This window comes from Rhipicephalus sanguineus, chromosome 2 (assembly GCF_013339695.2).
Source record: "Rhipicephalus sanguineus isolate Rsan-2018 chromosome 2, BIME_Rsan_1.4, whole genome shotgun sequence".
Taxonomy (NCBI): domain Eukaryota; kingdom Metazoa; phylum Arthropoda; class Arachnida; order Ixodida; family Ixodidae; genus Rhipicephalus; species Rhipicephalus sanguineus.
Window position 1 is genome coordinate 60,851,059 of NC_051177.1, and position 23,647 is coordinate 60,874,705.

Here is a 23,647-nt window from a genome sequence, read left to right on the forward strand (position 1 = left end):
TATCTTGCTCTTAGCCGCTAGTAGCCAAAACTAGCAACAGGTTGTGGACATAAATGTGTACACAGCGCCTGAAAGGGTTAACCTTTATCGAAATTCGGCCGTCTTGGCCGGGAGTTACACCTGCACTCTCGCACTTAGCGCCCAAGGTCTCTAAACACCACGGCGTATTACTCTCTTTCTCTTCTTAGTCAATGAACTATAACTTGCAACGGTGGTTCAACAGTGCAGCTGATGGGTTTCTTCGAGAACTCGCTGGCCGTGGTCTGGCGCCGGTTGTACCTGCAGACTGTCAGGCGCCGCGCGATCCTACTGGCTATCGAGGTGGGCTTCGTCATCGTCAGCTTCGCGGTCATACTCAAGTACGACCATGTTGACCCCAGCACGGTGAAAAAACTTGACAAGCGCCAAGATGTAGCCTTGGCTCCCGATGACCCCTTCTTCGGTGACGACGGTAGTGCGATCACGGCACGCGAATGGCAGGTCGTGTACGGACCCGAAACTAACTACACCCGCAAAATTGTCGACGGCATTGTGAAAGGTGAGTGCTGGCGCGCGAGGAACGATGATTAATCATACCGTAAACTTGAAAGCCAAGAAGGAACCCGGCGAAAAATATCGGAAAGATTGAGATAACGTATTTATGCGGTACTTGTTTTTGTATGCTTACCACTCATCTCTTGCACACGTATGCTTCGCAATCCCTTACACGGACAGGCACTAATAATAGATTTCGATAAACAACAACAACAACAACAACAACAACAACAACAACAACAACAACAACAACAACAACAACAACAACAACAACAACAACAACAACAACAACAACAACAACAACAACAACAACAACAACAACAACAACAACAACAACAACAACAACAACAACAACAACAACAAGTTAGCGCCAAAAAGCAATATTTAGCAGGCGCAGTTGGCTTCTACAAGTGACGCTTTCTGCGGTAAAGGTTAATTGGATAATGCGCACCCTCCCAGGACAAGAGCCGCAGATTTATTTGCTCGTGAAAGACAAATTTTATCGGTGACCCCAGACTGCAAGTGGAATCTTATCCCATGCAGGCAGGCATGTGATTACTGGCGGACGATCATTGCCTGGTTGTAGAGGTGCACAGGCCACGCACATACGAGGTCATACAATAGGGAACGCACAGACATGCACGTATAGGTGGGTTCACGCGTATATGCAGTCACAGACGATAGCAGACAGGGGCTCAGAAAGGAGGAAGCTGAAAAATGGCTGCACAATGGCCGTGGACGGAACGATAACCACGTGTCGCTTCCCGCTTAATCTCGCTGTTTGTTATTGTTGCTGTAGCATTTTAATTGGTGAGAAGGTTCCCGTAAATTTCTATGCCAACTTTGGACTCGCCAGTAATCAGTGAACGGGTTAGTTCATACGCAGGCTAGTGCAGTGCAGTCATCGCTACGACCTCATGGAAGGTTCCATAGCACGCGTGACAATACTGTCTATTACATTGGTGAATGGCGCCGAAAGTGTACTACGAGTGTGGTAGGAGGATGAATGGGGGACCGCTGGAGCCAGTGTTTATATAACCCCTCACGCATGTTTTTCCTTTATCGTGAAACCTAGGCTTAGTTAATTGGAGAGAGATTGGGAGGGATGGCTGAGTCGACCGATAGAACAGGTTGAGGCTGGAGTTGAAGGGGAGGCGGAGGGGGGGTGGTGGTTAAATTGCCTTCTTGTAATGGATGCTGAGGAAGCACCCACCCTGCTCTCAGTGCTCTGTTCCCCACCTCCTGAATCCTTAATACATCGAAGGTTACTTAGTCAAAAGTTTGGCGCGTATTTTGAGATTTGAAACAGCTGAGGCAACGTCATTACCTTCTCCCGCTCTCTCTTTCAGCACAAGGGCATCCACGCCAACACATCACGGACAACGGTAACGAGTTTCCCCGACCGTCCAACGGCAGTGACGTCGGTCGCTCGCGGCGCATATACCGGCGCCTCGTCGTGGGTGAAGGCACACGAGCTCCCCCCCCTGACGCCGTCGAAGATGCGCACGATGTTCCCGAGTCATGCTTGCAGGCCATCGTTGACAGACACTGGAGTGGCTTGGGCGGCTATAGTACCGGTAGATTACCGGCTTACGATATCGCGTGCGTGCAGTTTTGGAACTCGGAGCAAGAGAGGGTGAATGGAAGCCTGTCCTACAGTCTCGTCTATTACATGCCCCCCGAGGAGCTGCCGCCAGAGACGTCGCCGCTGGACGTGGCCAGTTACCTGGCCGGCTACACGGCAGAGGGACCGGTCGTCAACGACACCCGACGACGATTCATAGGTGATCAAGTATTCCTTGTGAGAAAGGCGTTAGCGAGCTGTACACAATGAGCATTTTAACACCTTAGTAGGTGTAAAAGGGGTGTTTGGTTGCTCCATGGCTAACGTCTTCACGCTTAAAGGGTAAGATCGAATCGTAGGTATAGGAACAAGTACAGCCTTCTTGTTTGCCTACATTTTATTGCAAGTAAAATTACGATAGCTGGAGCGGACGACGCGAAGAGCTCAATAAATTTCCATAGCTCTCGTTGTCCTAATCTTGCGACAGATAATACTGTTTGTCAGAAATGTTACAAAATGTTTAATAGCGGCTTCTTTTCTAATCATACATAAAGTTAGTGTTCGCTGTCGTGTATAATCGCTTTTACAGACATAACGGTAGGGTTGTTACCCATGTAACAACTGAACACCCTTAATTAAGAGTGTAGCTTTTTTTGAATGCAGGCAATTTATTGACGTGTGGCGGCAGACCAAATGCCAGTACAGCGTAGAATCGACCCACTTCTTGTGCGCGCTCGCACTTTCAAATGACGACATCCAATCTTCTGCGCCCTCTTTATCGATGCCGCTAAAGATAGCGTTATCCTAAGCGCAGCGCAGCATCTTAAGCTCGCTAAGCGGGGGATTACCGACAGCAATCGGGCCATACACCCTGGGGTATATTATGTAAGGTGTTGCTGGGTGAGTAGGAGACATCTCAATTTAGAGTTCAGGGTTTCCAGATTACTACGCACCTCCGACACTTCAACAGTGAATTTACTAACGTGAGGCAGCAGGCGCCAACCAGTCTCGGCACAACAGCTCGCAATCAGTGCTTGAAGGCGATATCCATGACAGAGCCTAATTGCTGCGCGCTTTTTTTTCGCTAGAGGGAGTTTTACAAATGGGGAGCCCGAATCTAAGAGACTATTGGTGTTGAAAAAGCAAAAAAAAAAAAAGAAAACAGATAAAACAGTAGACCGAAAACAATACGAAACGAGTAAGAAGATTTGGCTTGTGGGTACGCAAGGACTGTTCAAGGAGCTATTTATAAAACCGCTTAATTCTTGAATAAAGTAGCAACAGAATGAGGAATCTTTTAGAAATGATTTGATTTGAACATTCGTGTAATTTTTGCTTAAAGTACAATGTTTGTTATTCAATATACCTTACTACCCTATGAACCATGCACTTTAACAGAATGTGAGAGGGCCTTGTAGGAGACCCGACCTGCACCCATGCACTTTAACAGGAGGAAATGTTTAAACCATTATTTTTAATCATGGCCACCACCCTTTTTCCGGATACGTTAATTTTACCCTGGGCCCTTGTACACGCCACACATTTTTCTGCGCTTAAGAGCGTCTGCTACGTTAATGTTACGACTACACGAGAATTTGAGGATTTGACGTTATTTGTTCCGCGCTATTCGTGTGAGCCTCGTCTTTCAAATGAATAATTTTGTACTAACGCTGCACAAGTCACACACACACACACACACACACACACACACACACACACACACACACACACACACACACACACACACACACACACACACACACACACACACACACACGCACACACGCACACACACACACACACACACACACGCACACACAAACACACACACACAATAAAAGGAAAGCCAGCTCCACGCAGTGACACCTGTCCAAAGAGCAAAGCGCTCTCGTGCCAACTACCGCTAACGCTCGCTATGAGTGGCTTCGTCCTTGGACGTACGAGAAGTCCTGCCCATCTTCGGAAAGGGCGGGGCGCACATAAAACCCCGCTCTTATACCCATAGCCGGTCGCGTCGTCTACACCCTGTACACCGCAACTCTCATCATCGCACGCGGCCTCGCATTGGTTACCGCCTCTCCGGCGCGCCTTTCCAGCCAACGCCACCTAAACATTCCGCTTCGTCCGCGACCGAGGCAGTTCCGCCATCTATGAATGTATCTGCGAACCGGAGCGTGACATGCTACGCGGACACTCATCTGTCGTCAGGCCCAGGCCTAGAAAGCCCCGCTGGTAAAAAAGTACTACATTACCGATAGCCTAGCAATGTGCATAACAACAAGTGAGTTCAACAGTTGGGAACAAACTCTATATACAATTTCGAAGGGATGCCTGTGTTCACATGTGCACCTTGTTCAAAAGGCTTAGAAAATGTTTGAGGAAAAACCTACATAAACTATTACACGTCAAGAGAATGTCCTGTTCAAATCGCGTTTCATAACAGTGCCGGTCTTGAGGTGAACGCGAGGTTCCGTGATCCCTAGAAATATTCACGCACTACTGATCACAGGGCGCGCGATAATGTTCTGCACTAGTTCACAAAACAGGTACATAAAATATTATCAAATCTTGCAAGTATTTATCGGATACAAGTTTTCATGCCACACATAATGGACCGCCATGACGCGCGAAACATATGAGAAAGGATGAAGTTGTTTCCCGACAGTCGTAATTATAAACTTCTTGCGTGACCTAATAGCCCTCTGGTGGATTTTTCTCCCACCTTAACGTTACTTCTCTGTTCTGCAGACCTGATTTTGGCTGCGCAGACCACAATTGACGAGGTGCACATGAACATACAAGGCGAGACTAGAAGGGCTGCTCGTGAGCCAGCGGTAATGGTGAGTGCGATGCTTTGTTAATGATGAAGGCGCCGATGTCAATTAAGCTCATGCGTCATCTTTGATTTGTCTTAACTAAAAGCACATATTTCATTTCTTCTAAAATATCACCTTAGTCAAGGCCATGAGAAGACACCTTCAGAAAGTGGTTGCTTTTTTTTCTAACTGAGCCGACAAATAAAAATAACGTCTCCTGTTTCCATGATTTTCAGCGGTAGCTCGTAGCGTGTAACATAGTACCACGCAGCCATAATTTGCAACCATATTTAACGGAGGCAGAGGCAAAGGCGTATATCAAGATGAGTGCCTACTCATCTTGCGAAGCGCTCGCTGAGGTAAATGCACAGACCCGATCATACTGAAATTTCAATGTTAATGTTCGCATGTATTTCTGTTCCTCGATTTCATCGTGAAAGGCTGTGTCCAAGAGCTGTTGTAGTGATACAGTTGTTTATCAAGTAAATACGGTTACAGCAATCTATACTAACTACCTGCAAACAGGACGATTTGTCAGCGATAATGGAGCTGCAGTCGTGTCAGCCCATCCACGAGCAATATTTCAGAAAGTTATCAAATACACGTTTTCCATCGTGCGATTTCCCACTTGACCCGATTAACTAATATAAAGTAACAACAATCAGCAGCGCGCGATGATTAAACAGTCACGTCGTGCGATGGTGATCTGCTAAGGCGATACGTGCCCACCTCAGCTCTTGCGTGCGTGGGTTCTGATTGACTCATGTGCTTATCACGATAGCTATTAGATGCGAAGCAGCTTATGGCGGAGTTCAATCCGATGGTGGTGGTAGTGGTGTGCGGCGTGACCACCCTTACTGTGCATTGGCAAACCCTTTCCACACACGTCCTCTCCTACGCTCTTCCCCTCTCGCGCGCCTCATTCTTTCCGGTGCAACGTAACGCCGCGATGAGCGCCCTCCTACGCTCCCTCCCTCTCGCGCGCCTCATTCTCGCCTGCGGAACGCCGTGATTAGCGCCAGCGCATGCGCGTCTCCTCCTCCTCTTCTCCTTTCGTACGCTTCCCCCCTCTCGCGCGCCTGTTGACCGCGTTCCCCTGTCGCCCTGCGAGTATTAACGGCCAGGCTAGAGGGAAGACACGACGCGCGTAGCGTTCCTCTTCGCGTTCCACGACGCTTTGAATGGATGGATGCAGCTTACGGCGTGGGACTTCGCCCCAGCTTAAAAACCTGGCGAGGCAGCTCCTAAAAAAATATTAAACCATCTCCCGCTGAAGCGAACCATCTTCCCGCTGCTTCGCATCCACACATGGTTCCCTTTAGTAGGAGTTGGTGTAATTTTTTTCTCATCGAGTTATACGCTAACAGGTCACGCTAACAAGATTCGCAGTTTTCAAAGCGCCAAGCCAATAGTTAGAACCCTGTCATCGTAAAGAATGTCTCTCCCACTGGTTTCAGGTCACCTACCGTTCAATGCCCATGAAGCCGCCTTTCCTGGACGTGCCCCGCTACCGGAACGGATTCTTCTTTGCGCTGTCTCTAGCGTTCTGCCTGCCGCTGGTGTGGAGGATCAGCGAGATCACCAACGAGATGGAGTCGGGTCTCAAGGTAATTACGACATGTGTGTGAAATAAGACCTCTACTATAGCTGTTAAGAACAGGGTTGCCACTGACTTTCGAGTAAATGTCGCCAAACGACGAGCAAAAAGTCGCCAAAACTCGCCATTCTGTTACAAATTTCGCCAAAAAAGTCGCCATTCTCGATAAGTGCGGCATACCTAGCAATAAAAATTTCCACTCACGTATAGCACCGTAGAATACAGTACCATCCATGACCCTTCAATTATATTGACGTTTCTCAATGCCAGTCGTACCGCCCGCTTCACCATGGGAGTGCATGGTGCTGCTTCTCCGACTAGCCGCACGATGTGCGTGGTGACGCAAGGGTGATTGAATGAAACGCTCATGATATCCTTCCATCCCTGTCCGCTCGTTTCAAAGGTAAAAGTGTGGTAAACCTCGGGCGAAAACCGTGAAAGCGTTGTTTGTAGACAGCTTTATGTACCCTTATATGAATTAAAAGGATTAAAGGGTTTATTAAAGATAACACGACAGAATTATCACAGGAACCGATAATTAGTGGGTCTTACACGTATTCAGTGTGAACTAATGTGATACAGGACGCCACCGACCCTGTCTTATGGTCACTTATATCTACACGCGTGAATCGGATGCGTTACTAATGAACAGGTAGACAACATAAAATGTTATATAGCAATTGTTTTCTTTGCACACGCTCACCGAGAATAGTGTAAAATGCCTGAATAAATATTTTTTATTGTATAAATAGCCGCGTATCCGCCTCTCTTCGCTATTCCAAAACAGTCTTTACGAGCTGAATTGGGGGTACTGCAACAGTGAATAACTCGCCAAGCTATTCAGAACAGTTGGAGTTTTGGCAGAAAAAAAGGTGGGACCACGCGGCCAAGTCGTCGTCTAGCCGCTTCAGAAGCGAAACTATAGAGAAGCTAAAAGCGCCGAAAGCCATTAACTTATAGTCAAACACCGCCACCTTGTGGTACGCAAGGCAGTACTCTCACTTACATTTTGCTAGGATGTCACTGGAGGACGTTCCAGTACCTCCTGCATCTAGATGGATTGAGGAGCTCACACGAGTTACAGGACGTACATACCGAATGACGCGTAATGTGCACATTATACTCGTGGGTCTAAAACCAAGAAAAATGCAGAGAATGTTGCCGCTCATTGGGTGGGAAGACACTGAGCTTAATATGCATAACTCAGTGGAGACCTATGCCGAAAATCGCCAAAAGTTCGCCATGTCGCTATTTATAATTTTTGGTCGCCACGGGCCTCTAAAATTCGCCAATTTGGCGAAAAGTAGCCACCAATGGCAACCCTGGTTAAGAGCACGGTTGACGCTACTTATACCAGGGGTCTCAAAACTCGCCAAAGCTAGCAGGCCGCAGTCACGGAATTTGGTCCCGAAAGTGTTGAACAGTGAAGAAGATTGAAGCGTGGGGAAGGAGGGTTTTCCCATATCTCGTATATGGCTCATTTCTGAAGGGGATTTGGTGCAGTGGCGTAGACTTGGCGTAGATTGGGCGTAGGAGATTTCATAGTGCTCTTGAGCCACTACGGAATAACCTGTTCAGCCAAAAACATTCGAAGAAAAACCCATCCGCGGGCATCCCCCACGAAGTCCCTTTCTGGTGCGGACAGCTGTCCATTGTGGTATGAAAGCTCATAAACGAATGCAGTCCATTTTTGAACGGCTTACAGCGCTAAACAGACGAGGACGAAGTTCAAACAAGGTAACGACACGAATGCTGTTTATTCGAGTCGTTTCTTCTAATAAACTGTAGTAGTGAGTCAGCGCTCGTGTCGTTACCTTCTTTGAACTACCTCGTCTTTTTAGGGCTGTAAGATGTTCAAAAACGTTGCAGTGGCTTAGCTCGGCTATGCCAGGATGTAAGTAGCGTTAGCCAAAGGTTCAGCTGATTATTCTTAGCTTTCCAGATTGTCTAGGATTATTAGCCTTCTGTTCATCCTTCGTACGCTGAACCGCTAATTACCAGGCAACTACTTCGGAATCCGATGAGATAAGCTTCTCGGCTCTTCTGCGCCGTCGAGCAGCATTTGCGCTCTCCTTCTTCATGGCGTTACCCACCTGCAAACGCCAGTCAGAGGCGCTATCAAGCGGCCCCAGCGCAGTATCAGACGGCGACTGCACAGCGAAGGCGAATAGCTGCGCGCGCACTGGCGGCACTGTGTCTACGACGTCACTCCTCTCGAATGCGGCGCTGACCAGCAGCGGCGAGCCGTGTGCGGCGGTGTCGGAGAGCGCCTGAGATGCCAGCACCGGTGACCCAGCTGTGTGACATCACTGATCGTCGCGCATGCGCAGCACGGCTCATGACGCTCCACACGAAATCGGCTCTGGCTAGGCAAGTGTAGCTAACGCTACAAAATGAACCATCACAAAGTAGCCCAGGCTTCACTTCTTGCGAAGGCAGTGATATGCAGGCCGGGCCTCTTGCGAAAGGTCCGCAGGCCGCGTGTTTGATACCCCTGCCTTGTAGCATAAAACAGCAATCGAACGGACATGCTAAGCTTCAGCCTCACTGGTGTGAAAAGTTGAAAATGTCAAAGGTAAACATTTTACGCGTGGAATTAACAGTGCAGGCCTATAAGTAAAGCGCTTCAGCACGAATACATAGGCTGTACTTTGTACGATGCATACCAGTGACGTCACCACAATTTTTCCACAAGGCCGCCGTCGTACGCAAAGTGGTGTAGAACTGTTCTCCCAAGCTTCGCTGCAAAACTTCAACCAGTCCTTAACCGCACCATCTGCATAACTCTCGTCCTTGCGCCAACAGGAGCACCAGAGGCTCATGGGCCTGACGTCGGCACAATTCTGGACGGGCCACTTTCTCTCTGCGTTCATGGTGGCCCTCCTGGAAGGAATCTGCACCATGCTCGTCATCTACTTCAGCGTCGAAGACTTCCCCCCACCCGCGGGTTTGAACCCGAAGCAGCCGAGGTACGCCTGGATCGCCTTCCAGGCCGAGGATAACGACGACCCGGAGCAGAATGACCAGGACAAACCGGCGCGGTACAAGGCCGTTAGCCTGGACTTCCTGGACGTACCCTACGTACAGCACGCGGACGTGATGCTGCTTCTCGTCAACCTCCTGATTTTCCACGTGTCGCACACGACGCTCGCAGTGCTCGTCGCATGCGTGGTTCCCGTCGGTGCGTGTGCGACGTTCAGACGACAGCATTTGCATGCATGTCGCTTATTTAGCGACCGCTTAGTGTTGATCACTTGTAGAACAAAATAATCATATTCTGGAAATCGTAAATGTCACTTTCAAATGACCGCCATTCAGTAAGTGAGCTCACAACATTGACGTGGAGGCTCCAGTGAGCGTGCGCAGCGTTAGCGCTGTGGTCAACTTGTAGTATTGAACGTTTCCTTAGTAAGCTTACATGACATGTAAATAAAATTTAATTAACGTCTTTGCCGCCGAAGCATGCAGGAAGCGGATCTGCCACGGAAATACCCGGGAAGTGTATGGTTGAAGTGCAATGGTGCTATCAAGAAATTAAGTTTGCTACTTAAGTGCGGTGATAACTTCGTGGGTTCTTCCTAAAATCTGGAAGATGGTAGAGCGCTGTGTTCACATCTGTCATTACAGTGCCCACGGCGAACTTCCACCTCTGAAACCGCTGTACTTGTGCGTTCCTTCTAATTAAACTCACGACGTTTGCAGGACGATGGGCGATGCTGTTGGGGTTTGGGGTGTATTTCATCCTGCCCATTTGCGACGCCGACAACTTCAGCTTCCTGTCGGACGTGCCGTTGAGCGACTACCTGGTGGAAGACCGATTTAGCAAGCTGCGAAAGTGCATCTACCCAAACTATGCCATGGCTACCGTGATGAAGATCATTTGCATCTTTGCCGATTTTGAATGTGAGTAGTAGAGATCAGCACGCACTTCAGTTTGGTGAAGTGTATTGGCTTTAAGGAGTTTCTAATAATAAAAATTATTGGGGTTCTACGTCCCCAAAAACCACGATATGACTATGAGAAGTGCCTTTTAAAAATGAATAGAGAGAAGTGCCGTAATGGAGGGCTCCGGAAATTTCGACCACCTGGGGTTTTTTAACGCGCACTTAAATCTAAGCACACAGGCCTCTAGCATTTTTCCTCCATCGAAATGTGTCACCTGCGACCGAGATTCAATCCCGCGACATTCGGGTCAGTATAGTCAAGCACCATAACCACTAGACCTCCGCGGCGGGTAAGTAGTTTCTATACTCGCGGACAACTTTTCTTGGCAATGAAGCGAAGGCTATAGAGCCACAATACACGTATCCTACCGCTAATGAATGTAGTCCCACAATTGCGTCCGTATTTTCTGCGTGCAATATATCAAATACTCCTTCATTTTCTACATGTAGCATTTTGAGACGGAACGTAGCGCACACAAGCGAGCTATTTGTATTTCTTTTACTTTACACGTTGCCACTTTGCGTTTTTGCGTGTGTGAAAAAGTCGCGCCTTTTCCCCGTACCTTAGACGCTAAGCAGCATGCAACGCTAGCCATCACTTTCCACGCCGTTACGAGACGCGCGCCAGACCGGACTACTTCGCGTAGCAGTACATCTGTAGACGCTCCGCCGCCGTAGCTGTCCCTTTATTGCCAAGAAAAGTTGTCCGCGAGTATAGAAGATTCTTAATCAGTGCTGTAGTTCTACTGCGCGGTGGCACATCTTACTCAAAGATGTTGTGGCTCTGTAGCCCTATAAACTACCCACGTTTGTCTCAACCTATGGTATGACGCTGAATCAACAGGACAGAAATTTGTGCCGCTGGAACTTAATAACCGTAATCATCACCGTCATCGTCGTAGTTTACAACAACAACAACCTTGCTCCGACGAGCGCAGTGGACGCTGGCTGGAGCGTGGTCGACCAGTTCGCGCTGGGCTGCGACAGCGTTACCATAATCGAGGTGTGGGCAGTGATGGGGCTCGTGATCCTGGCTGCTGCCGTCCTCATTTGGTACCTGTCGCACGTGCTACCTTGGACCAACGCCTCGCCCGAGAAAATATACTTCCCACTGCTGGTTCGTGCGTCTCTTAATGTATCGCCCCCTAGACGTTAATTGTTCAGTCAAAGGTAAAGCTTATGGCTCGCTCGGTATGAAGTAGTATACATAAAGACAAAGCAGCTGGTGTGGTTACCGAAATACAGCTTACAGACGAATCGAATAAGCACGAATAGTTTGAGACAGCTACTAATAGGTCATTCGCTAAGTGACAGTTGAACAGTGACTCTAATCGCATACTTATGATGAACATTTTCAGTGTCTACATTCTTTAGGCAGCAACTGTATCCACTTGTCGTATACGCTATAGTATTCCGACACTTAGTGCAGGGGCGGCGCCAGGATTTTTTTACTGGGGGGGCACCCACGACATGTGGGTTCCTTCAGGGGGGGCAGAGAGGCTGGGAACATATGCATTGTATTTTGACTATGCTTGCTCTTGGGGGGGCAAAGGGGGGGCAGGCGGAAATTTTGGGGGGGCTGGAGCCCCCCCAAACCCCCCACTGGCGCCGCCCCTGACTTAGTGGCTTCGTTTCTTCTGTGGTGCGGTAGATTAGTGGGTAGCCTTGATGCTTCGTAATAGTTGAACAACATCGAAACGTGAAACACCAATGGACTGCGTAATAAGCTGTCCCCACGCAAGCTAGCTGCCTCTGCCTTTATTTCAGAGGGTAGGGGACTGGGCTAGGCTTCGATGTTGTCACGTGACGATCTATGCTATCTCCCTTCCAACCCCCCCCCCCCCTAAATCTCTCTGCCATTCACTTATGACGCGTGGAACATAACGATTATCAGCAAGTGCATCCCGTTTCGTAGTTTCGTATGCTCAACTAACACTATTTATGAGGGGTTGTTTACAGACAAAATATAGCTTTTTAAGTTCAATAAAAGAATTTAGGCGGGCTTATGCAGGTGATAAGTCAAACTCGTAAACAACTCGGGGCAAAAATGAGTTCGAGGAGTTTTTGCTGAATTACGGACAAACTATTTAAATTGAAATGCGATTCTCCTACTTACCACATTTTAGCAGTTTGAATTTCTAGCTATAGAATATCCGTCGCGACGTGGGGTGTATGCGAAACACACTAAAGCGCGCTTAATATTAGCGCGCTTTAGTGAACTTCTAATAATGCAAATATCTACATCGCGTGTCAGATGTGCGTAATTTGCATTTGAAGCGGTGTTAATCCATTAGTTTGTCATCAAAGAGACGTCTTTGTAGGTCTGTCACTGTAATATTGTGTTTATTCGCGTTTGTTTAGCCGAGCTACTGGTGTCCACATCCATACAACATGTGCTCGGTGACGAAAGGGGAGCCACTTAACGCTGATCGCTTCGAAGCCCTGCCGACGACACCGGCTGTCGTGGAGTGCAAGAACTTGGTCAAGGTACGGGCTTCAAAGAATGTAGTCAATTTTGATGGCTGTCTTGAGGCGTTGTTGCAACTACGCAACTTATATATCAATAAAAACAATCAGCAGTTTACGTAGAGCGCACACGATGTTAGACCTGCGTTTACCGGCAGCTATGACGGCATAGATGATTCTCCCTTCACTAAGGCGATGTATTGACCATCACTCTGTCATGCATGAGCGATGCTAGCTCGTCTAGATTTTTTAATCGGTTTTGATTGGCTATGAAATGTTTGCCAGTTGACCATATCTATGGAAGAATAGAGCTCAAAAGAACAAGTTAGCCTAAGTTAGCAGAAAGACATGCATATTTATGGGCATGGGAATAAGGACACCTTATTTTTCATCGACCTTTGAAATAGACAGGAAGAGAGCAGGTGGTTACGGACAAATGTTACGGACCATCGAGGTGTGCTGAGAATATGAGTATGTGTACCCCGATGTGACTGCGCATGCGCTGCCCGCACTCGCGGAGCCAGCGCATGGCTGTAGAAACCAAAAATTTCCACCCGTTTCTACGCACCTCCCACCACGTGTGTTTTTGCTTAGTAAACAGAGCGTTATCTACGTTTACTGAGCGTTATACTACTATCAATACGGCAAGCATCAGCACGTATAATATTCAGATGCCGTGTTGTAGCTGTCAATGCATCGTACCTCGCTTGAAACTACGAGATTTTTTTTTGCCCCAGGAATATAGAAGAGAAAGTATTTCATGCGGTTTCACTTAAATGCATTCGTAATATGCCGGAGGCCATAAACCTGATGTTTTTAGGCTGTGGGCGAGAGCATCCTAACCTCAATTTAATAAGCGGGAACATGACAGTGATAGTGCACCAAATTGCTGTCATATTAAACGTAGATGTACAGTGGCGGTTAAAATATTACGGACCACGGGAGCGCGTGGCAGACAGCACCGAGGCGCCTTCTTACGGCTGCTTGCGAAGCTCTAGAGCACGCACTGCGCACGCGCATCCTTGTTTACCTGCCGGCCTGCTCGTTCGCTCGCTTCAAGTGCGCGCGCACCAGAACGCCAGAGATAGCGCAAGGTGCCGCTTCTGCAGTCACCGCGGAAGACCCGAGCGATTTCCCTAAAAGAAAACTTTTCTACTTGGCGAAAACTTCGTCCTGGTCTGGACAAATTTTTCGCCTGAGCTTTCCAGATTTTTCTTCATTTTTTTAACTCATGCAGGTTTTTCTAGTAAGTTTATGCTACAAACCGCTCGATGCCAAGTTTTTTCTTGCATAGCGCATATGAACGGGCGCAGGATAGTTGCACCAAGCACACACACAAAAAAAAAAAAATGCAGCATGCATGAGTTCCGCGAATGGAAGCTGCTGAGTAATCTTTTCACACGTCGATTTGAGACAAACTGAAGCAAAGCTTATTTTCCACGCTGCTGAGCGTCTGGGAACAATGCGTAGAGTGCGGCGCGCACCGAACACTGCCAGTACAAGTTACGCATTTTCGTCACGATATCATCGCTCGGTGCTTCCGCGGCGACTGCAGAAGTGGCACCTTGCGATTTCTCTGGCTTTCCGGCGCGCGTGCACTTGAAGCGAGCAAACGAGCAGGCCGGCAGGTAAATAAGGATGCGCGTGCGCAGTGCGCGCTCTTGAGCTTCGCAAGCAGCCGTGAGAAGGCGCCTCGGTACTGTCTGCCATACGCTCCCGTGGTCCGTAATATTTTGACCGCCACTGTACGTTATTACTGCAAGTACAGCTCAAACAGGATATTTACTGCATTATGAACAAACAAACAAACAAACAAACAAACAAACAAACAAACAAACAAACAAACAAACAAACAAACAAACAAACAAACAAACAAACACAAACAAACACAAACAAACACAAACAAACACAAACAAACACAAACAAACAAACAAACAAACAAACAAACAAACAAACAAACAGACAGACAGACAGACAGACAAACAAACGAACAAATAAACAAACAAGCAAACAAGCAAGCAAAATACGATACCCGAATTTCTCGTTCACCGTTCCTGCATCTCCTGCAGAATTTCGGTGGCCTGGCCGCACTGGACGGAGTCAACCTGTCGGTTCACAAGCATCTCGTGACTGTCTTGCTGGGGCACAACGGAGCCGGAAAGACTACGCTCATGAGCATACTAACAGGTAACAGTCTGAGTCACGCTATGAATGTCCTTTATTTTTTGTCAATTGCGCAGGGGACAAATGTATAAAATACGCGCTTTTTACTTCGTGAAATTTCGATGCACTGCACCGGAGTAAGCTTGTCGTCAACGTAGTAGCACTATATACGCCAACAAAGTTAGCTTTAGTTGTCTACATTCCTTTGAAGGGATATATTTTCGAGATTTGCAAATTGCTTGCAAATGGCTTGCGTAAAATTTGAGATGTATTCTGTAGCAGGACGTCCCGCAGCTCGCTTGGAAAAATGTGTAGAAGCGCACCGATACAGATTTGAACCATGTAGCGATTGCTTATATCCGGAGGACCGCGTGTTTTGAGTGAGTCGCATACGTTTACGTATACGTCTTACCGTTTTTACATGCAGTTGTTCACTGTGCCTAAAGGACATGCAACTGTTGCCGAGCAACACAGTAACTACTAAGCTTCGGTGAAAACAGCAGATCGTCCCCGTTCGTTGCGTGCCTTCTTAGCTGGCGCGTTGGCTTAAAGGGGTACTGCAACACTTTTTCAGGTATCATGGAATCGCTTTTCTAAAGGAATTTATTGCCCCCCGAATCGACCACCGCAAAAAATCTGTAGAGTCCATCAACTACGAGTGGAGTTAGAGATTTGTCGTACGCTGCAATTACTTTCTCTCTTCTCTCGTCCCGACGAACGCGCTGGAAGCTAAGCAGGGAGGGATGGCACGGGGGAGAGAAGTTACGTCACGCGCGTGTCATGACCTTGAGCATTATTTTTTTTTTTCGAACGCGCAGCTAACTTTCAGTGTGATCGCGAGCGCGCGCGCGGGCACGCGGCGGCCGCAATAACTATGCAGCCACGATACTCAGATCAGGCAATGGCCATGTATTTGGGTATATGACGCGGTCATTTGGGTATATGGCATCACTAGTACAGGGAAGAGGCAACGATTTCTATCTGACTGAGAATTACCATTAAATTCCAGGCCGCATGCGGCGCTATAATGTTTGGCTCGCGTGTTCTGACCATGCTGAAAGTGTGGCAGGGCCCCTTCAATGTGTCTTTGGAAATAACGTCTACCTAGCGGAAGCGCTGGAGGTTGAAACTTCATGTAGCGCAACCTTGTCTTGCGTTAGAGATAAGCAAGAAACAATGAGACCGCTACAAGAATAAGCAACGGTGCGAGATGCAGCGCAGACTGACACAAACATTAGTTTACGTCATAGTAACGTGTTAGCTCATACAGGCGTATTTCTCGCCGGATCATTTCAGAGGAAATATCATAAAGATGATTAAAGAAACTCGCAGAGTCCCTTATACATTCACCTAAGACGACTGGAAGGCGAAAGCCACCATTATTTTTCTCTTCAGTTGATGTATGCATACCCGCCACCCACCGAAACCTTTCTGCACTATAACGTGGTTTTGCACTGCCTCCAGGATCGGTGGCACCTGAACTTGTTTACACTGCCTTCCTGATCTGCCCACCTTTGACCAAGCTACGATGACATGTGATGACGTCATCATGCGACGTTAAGTTACGTGACGTCACTGTGACGCCCCAAATTTTGGCGATCTGGGACGCCATCACGTGATGATTTTTTTTTGCATCACTCGTGTTCACGCGCTTTCGGGGGTCGCCGACGCGGGACGCCGGTCAATTTTGGCGCTTTACGAGGCATCTAAGGCTTTCGTCTTAGTAAATAGCTTCCATCTATTGCTGTTTGTCTCTTAAGAAGTAGCACCGCAAGTTATCGGTTGTCTATTGCTACTGCAGGATTGGTTCAGCCGAGCGGAGGTTCAGCAACAGTCGCTGGCTGGGACATCAACACCGAGGCTGCACGACGTGAAGTTGGCTTTTGTCCTCAGAAAGACATCTTCTTCGACGACTTGACTGTCGAAGAGCACTTGGAGTACTTCGCGGTGGTGAGTGCTGCTCAAGTTCGCGTGGCATTGCGCGTAATATTATTGGTCATTGGACGAGCAAAAAACGTTTAGGACTGTTCTTTCAACGCTCTATAGCCATTCTCGCTTAGTTACTGATATCTCGAGAGAGTTGCGATTTGAGCTAGTTTGAACGAATCATTCAGTATAGTACTAAGCGCAAACACAAGGCGAGGAACAAGAGGTGCAAAGACGCAGCGTCGATACCTGCGAAACACGGTGACATCTCCGTCTTGCGTTCAGATAACGTCTATGTTACACTAACTTGTTCAGCAGTATCTTATAATTAACTTGTACAAGTTTATCTTGCAATTAATGCACGTCAAATAAGAACTACAAATAACGCTCGCATGCTTTTCTCGGTTACATCACCCGTTGCCGTCGTATGATTGCGTCTAACAAAACACTGGCTCCTCGATTCATTCCCATTAAGTTTGGTTAAGGAGGCGGATACAAAGCATACGTTAAAAGTTTAGTTGAATAAAGCACTTTTTCCCGCGGGATTTGTTATTCCACTTGCCTACATGTTCATTTTGCACGTGGGCATAATACATCGCTTAAGAAATTTTCTCAAGAAATATCGTCGACACCAAATATTCATCTGACAATGTCTTCGTTCCACTGCAGCTAAGAGGTGTGGACGATCCTTCCAAGCGAGTGGAGACTCTACTAAAAACTCTGCGGCTGACGGACAAGGCCTCGCAATATCCAGCGGAACTGTCCGGAGGCCAAAGGCGGAAGCTGAGCGTTGCGGTGGCGCTTGTGTCGTCACCACAGGTAACGGGTCATTTAATTAATTTAATTTATTTGTTACTTCACTGTGCACTTTGCATACGTTCCGCGTAACACCGAGATGCTTCCCTCAGGGTGGTTCGTGAGCGCGATAAGCAGACGCAGCGGTTATCACTCGCGCTGCCGGAAGCAACAGGTGCGTGAAGGCACAGCCACCACCGTCGTCACTGCCCTGTCGCCTTTTAAGAGGCAGCTTTCCCGGCCAAATGCTGTGGTCGTTTGCACGCGGAACGTTAGAGAGTATTGCAATCACGGCGCGCAAGCAGGCATGTCACGTGGTATATATTTGTGTTTCCCGGGGAACCTGTAGTAAACAAAAAAAAAACACGATAGAAAGTTAAAAACTGTCTAATCGGACGTTTTGCAAACCAATATGCAACTTTCTAATTAAAATATTTCGCCCAGCGTCGTTGCTTCAAAAGTTGGTTAATTTTGCCTAACTAAGCAAGTAAGCAGAACGCGAAAAATAGTGTGACTTACTGCATGCAACAATCAGCAACATGCATTTGGTCGTGTCGTCATAGAGCGCGCCGGCAGATTTTAAGACTCTGGTTAGAGTTAGCTGGGGTGCCCTGTATGGGGAACCAGCGCTGGAGTTTCCGTGGACAGGGTGCGCCGCCCTGTCGGGTACGGCCGGAAACACTTGGACATACAAACAAATACAAGTTGCTACTAACGTCAACCATGCCGTCGTGCGCGATCATCGTACGAGGAAAAAGAAGCGTCGAGACCGGCGTTATTGTTGCATTCACGAATGCCACAATATCAAAAAGGTCTTTAATAACTGCAAAAAAAAAAAAAAAATAGTCCAGAGCATAGTTGACTCCCTTCGGCCTCCCTTTCCATCGATGCACATTGGTTGGAGCTCTGGAAAACATCACAAATCTTTTATTTGAAACTGGCCTTGAAAAAGTTAAAGAAAGCACATGACAGCTTAGGTTGTTTAAGCATCGAGCCGTACATTACACATACCCTATTTACTCGATTGTAACATGACCGCGATTGTAACGCAAGTGGTGGCATTTCATTACGTCCAGGAAGCAAAAAATAAAATTTCGGTATTCGATTTTTCCGTGAGGGTCAACTTTACGTTGCAAAGATCTTGAAAAAAAAAAGACACTCGTTACGTTCGGGTAAAACGATATTATACGTCACTGTCACGTGCACAGCTCCAGACCGCTTACAAAACCATGACCGCTAGAAAAACCGTGTGGTCTACACATGTTCCGTTACTAATCGCACACTGTATGTCAAACGCGGAACCACCACGAAGTCGATTACCACTAGGTTCCTCAAAGGCACTTCATTTTTTGAAGTATCGGGCTTAGACGACGGCCGATCGCAGGTTTGCAAACGGTCTGCAAACGATAACACACCCCTGCGACATAATTGTATTTCCACAAACACCACTGATGTCCACTTTACACCAGTCTTTTTACATTTATTTCACGCTTCACCATCATCTTCAAAAACTTTTTTTAAAGACTACGAAACGAGCATTTAGTGGGCACATGCAAGCCATTGAAAAACTTCGTAAAGGAAAGCGTGTAGCGAAACAGCTTCCGTAATATAGTAAGAGAGCTGTAACTACCGATTACGTAAATGTGGTATGCTCGCTAAAAACAGCTGTCACTCACTGGGGCGAATATTCTCAGTGCTGCCTGAGGCACTAATTTTATTACAAAGAGGGCGCACAACGAGCACGCTTTATACAGCGTCGAGCTTCACTAGCTCAATTTGAACACATTTACCTGTAAGTTCGCGCCGTACGGTGCTTGACACTTCGCCGAAAGGTCACAATCGCTCTCTCTGCGAAAAACAGCTTCCTCCACGTCACAGACGTACTTCACATGGGATAGCTTCCGTCCTTTCGACAGCACACTCTCGCGAAGGTAGCCGTCCGCACACATCACATCGCTGAAACCGCAGCGGAGAATAACCGGTGGCATCGCTGCTTGCCCGCTGCGCCACAGTGCAGCGAAGTGTCCCGATCTTCGCTAGTCTTGCGCGTTCCAAAGTACCTACAAAACGACGCACATCGAGCAAAAGCTGTGGTGGTAGTGTCGAATGACGTTCAGCATGCGTTTGAACGTGCGGCGAGGTGCGTGAGGGCATGTTGAAACGTGCCGTCGTACGCCTTGCGGCGGCTCTGTATTACGAAATATTTCTCAGCTAGCTCGCCAGGGCGGCGCATCATGTAAATTTTAGGCGCGCCACCTGGGCAGCGCTGGCTCCCCATACCAGGGCTCTCAAGCTCACCTCAGCTAGCGGACCGCAGCCACGAAACTGTCTCCCGTTGGACCGGGATGATGAAGAATGTTTGAGCAGAGGAGCGGGGGGGGGGGTGCAGTTTGAGCAAAAAGCTTTTGAAAAAAAAATAATTTTCTGTATCGGCTATATGGGTCGGCTTTGAAGGGTATTCAGTGTTAGGTTTCGATAAACATATTGATATTGATCTTGAGAATGACTGAAATCTGGGCGCTGAAAATGTGGAGCTTTTGTTCTGCGGTTATGTTTAGCACAAGGTGACCGAGATGCCTCACGAAAAGGATGCTTCAGAACAGTCACGTTTTTACTGCTCATGAACATACTAAGAAATGAAAAAAAAAGAAAGGGACGAAGACAGTCATGGGCGGGCGGGGCCGCTAGCGAAAGGTCCGCGGGCCGCATGCAGCCTTCGATCCGCGTGTTTGAGACCCATGCTGTACACCGTAACAGCGTGTAAGGGACAGAGAAGTACAGTCACCCTTATTGTAACAGCTTTCGGACACTTTAGGTACTAGCTATAGACAACAGACTTCAAAGAGACCGAATTCAGCCATTTCATGACCTATTTGCCCAGTTGCTCATTCTCGACGAGCCCACATCAGCCATGGATCCTGAGACGAGGCGATACTTCTGGAAACTCATTGGACGCTTCAGGGGACAAAGGACTGTGCTCATCTCGACGCACGACATGGAGGAGGCGGATGCACTTGGCGACAGGATCGTCATCATGCACAGCGGAAAGGTCATCTGCAGCGGTTCGACCAACTTCCTAAAGATTGCCTGCGGTGAGTCCATCCGCACGAGCAATAGTAAACTTAGAGACTTCAGCAAAAAGTGCTGCTTATGCAGTCTTCAATGACTGTAATGTTCAAGGCATCCTTGCGATATGATTACAGGAGGGAGGGAAAGACGGCATCTCGTGTGACTCGGGCGATCGTTGAGAACGCATGAATATAATTTAATGCAGCAAACAGTGTCACTAGAAAATGCGTCCAAGTTTAAGTTTGAATGAAAGGAGTTGTGTTGGACTTACACGATAACTAAGAGTAAACAGTAGTAGCAGAAGTAAATAGATATGTCTTAGCGGCATTATGACAAAGTTAGTAGCAAGCATGAATATGAAAGATCATTGGCGCTCGAGATTAAAACATACCCATCAACTGGGCATTGAATCAACATCTGGCTTCTCTGTGTATGCGGACTCAGGTGCACACAGGATATAATGCACAACGGCTTGCTGGAGATGCGCAAAATTGAGGGCAATATGGTGACAAGTTTCAGTGCTGGGAACGAATGCTCAAGTTTCAAGACGCCAAAGTAAGGCCGGAGAGCTTTACCTATATCTATAGAAAAAAAAAAGAAAGACAGCCTACCTGATTGTGAAACAACAACCGTAAAAAGATGGATGATCTCTCTTTCATAGGAATCGGTGATAACACAAAGGTGATGATGTTGCAGCTTTGCTAGACAAAAATACAAAATGCATAAGGGCATAAACATATCAAAGCTTAGACATTTTCAATGTTTGTCACGCGTTTTCTTGTTGCCCGCTTTTCTCTCCAATCTCTGGCTACATATATTTTGCGTTCATGCTATAATACACTGTTGGAAGTCTGTGCCTATGTCGCGTGTCCCCTAATTTATGTCTCATTCGTGTACTGTGAAATGCGTTTGTATTAACAAACTCGGCTAGCCACTATTTTGTTAAACCGACTACTTGCCGTGTGCGTCGCAGGAGTGGGCTACAAGCTCAACGTTGGCAAGGCTCGACAGGGCTTTCATATCGACAGCCTCATGCAGCTCGTGCGTCAGACGGCGCCTCTTGCAGCAGTGGAGGACGAGCGCATCGGTGACGTAACCATCGCCCTGCACACCTTCAACTGCGCCGGATTCGAGAACATGTTCCGCCAGTTAGAGCACGGCGCCCGCAGGCTGGGAATCACGGGCGTCGGTGTCACCGTCTCAACCATGACGGACGCCTATCTGAAGTGAGTAGAACGTGCGTAGCATCTCTCTCTACACAATGGTGACTAGTATTTTCATAGCATAGACGAAATTTCGAATTGATTGCACATTTAGAGGAGGCTGAACACGCAATACTAGCATACGCTACTTCGAACGGTCTCCGCGCTTACACTAATTTCTCTCCAGGTTCTGTCAGTATATACAGCTAGGGATGATACCCGCCTTAGCATGAATCGCTACCGATAAAATCCTTTAGGCGTTCTTAATATTCTCTAAGCTAACGTCACCAAACACAAAGTTTAAACACTCGCTACGAAGGTCTAGTGGTTACGGTGCTCGACTGCTGGCCCGCAGGTCGCGGGATCGAATCCCGGCCGCAGCGGCCGCATTTTCGATGGAGGCGAAAATGCTTGAGGCCCGTGTACTTCAGTTTGTGTGCACGTTAAAGAACCCCAGGTGGCCGAAATTTCCGGACCGCTCCACTCATATCGTGGTTTTAGGACGTTAAACCCTAACAATTATTATTATACAAAATTTGAAGCGCGCATCTCTTAAAGGGGTCATGAACCATCCCTTGGGCTTGGTGACGAAACATATCCCGCGGATAGCATACAGTGCTGTGAACATCTCGGCCAAATCTTGCAATCCTGCCCGGCAAACGAGAGTTTAGAAGTGGAGCACGAAGTTGCCATTTTATCGTGCGCCTTCATTTCATACAGGGACATGTGCTCACTCTCTTCGGCTCTGCTGGCGCCTGCTGTTTGGCGTCACACAGCAGATAGCACGCTATTGGCCAACAGCCGACTTAAATCAAGAGTGGCGCTTCGATCAGGTGCGCTTCTAGCCACGAGGTGCCCTCCCTCCCTCCCTCCCTGCGTAGCTTCCTGCGCACTCGTCGGGACGAGAGGAGTGAAAGCGCTTCAATCACGCGAGAAACCCCTGTAACTCCGCTAGTTCTTGACAGACTCGAGAAAATTTTTGCGGCAATCTATTCGTGAGGCAATAGACTCAGATACTGAGGACATTCGATGATTACTTAGACAAGTGGCCCATGACCCATTTAAATGGGATCACAGAGAAATCAAAAGGTACAACGGAATTCGACAGATTCTAGCTCGTGATAAGCACGGGGGCGATACATTTGATTCCCTGGTTAACCATCTGTACGGAGTGCTTGTGCGGTGATTTTTTTTTTTTTGCTGTTGATACATATATATTTTTTTCTTGGCGGGGGGGTGGGGGTGGTTTACTCCCGCGCGCCCGTTTACAGGTCAGTTCAGTCACTCGGCTAGCTTTACGATTCCTGCCCCATTTGAAGAGCCCGGTTCTTGCAGAGCACGACTGTTTTTGGAGTCTTACTAAGGAATCCGTGCAATACATTATGATGACCTTCCGGCTTCGTCATTTAAGGTAAAATGGGTAAACTAATTTCTATAATGCTGTCTGTACACAATCCATTGCCCTGTCTCTGAAAAATCGTGCCTAAAGCCATTCTTTTCTCATTTGGGGAATGAAGCCAATAAAATGCAACGATTCCCATCGCTCCATTCTGTTCCTCTTTTGCATCCAT

At 47.7% G+C, this 23,647-nt stretch overlaps 1 protein-coding gene across 1 annotated transcript in view; it reads left to right on the plus strand.

The window, feature by feature from the left end:
* The first annotated feature begins 231 nt into the window (after positions 1 to 231).
* The window catches only part of LOC119381627 (phospholipid-transporting ATPase ABCA3), a 40,403-nt gene continuing 16,987 nt past the window's right edge, over positions 232 to 23,647 (plus strand). The window contains exons 1-13 of the mRNA XM_049412845.1: positions 232 to 538; positions 1,884 to 2,318; positions 4,847 to 4,938; positions 6,372 to 6,521; positions 9,317 to 9,692; positions 10,214 to 10,414; positions 11,394 to 11,572; positions 12,817 to 12,942; positions 14,991 to 15,108; positions 16,886 to 17,034; positions 17,680 to 17,829; positions 20,687 to 20,897; positions 21,848 to 22,100. Coding sequence (XP_049268802.1) covers positions 232 to 538; positions 1,884 to 2,318; positions 4,847 to 4,938; positions 6,372 to 6,521; positions 9,317 to 9,692; positions 10,214 to 10,414; positions 11,394 to 11,572; positions 12,817 to 12,942; positions 14,991 to 15,108; positions 16,886 to 17,034; positions 17,680 to 17,829; positions 20,687 to 20,897; positions 21,848 to 22,100 — 2,747 coding nt within the window. The remainder of the gene's footprint in view (positions 539 to 1,883; positions 2,319 to 4,846; positions 4,939 to 6,371; positions 6,522 to 9,316; positions 9,693 to 10,213; positions 10,415 to 11,393; positions 11,573 to 12,816; positions 12,943 to 14,990; positions 15,109 to 16,885; positions 17,035 to 17,679; positions 17,830 to 20,686; positions 20,898 to 21,847; positions 22,101 to 23,647) is intronic.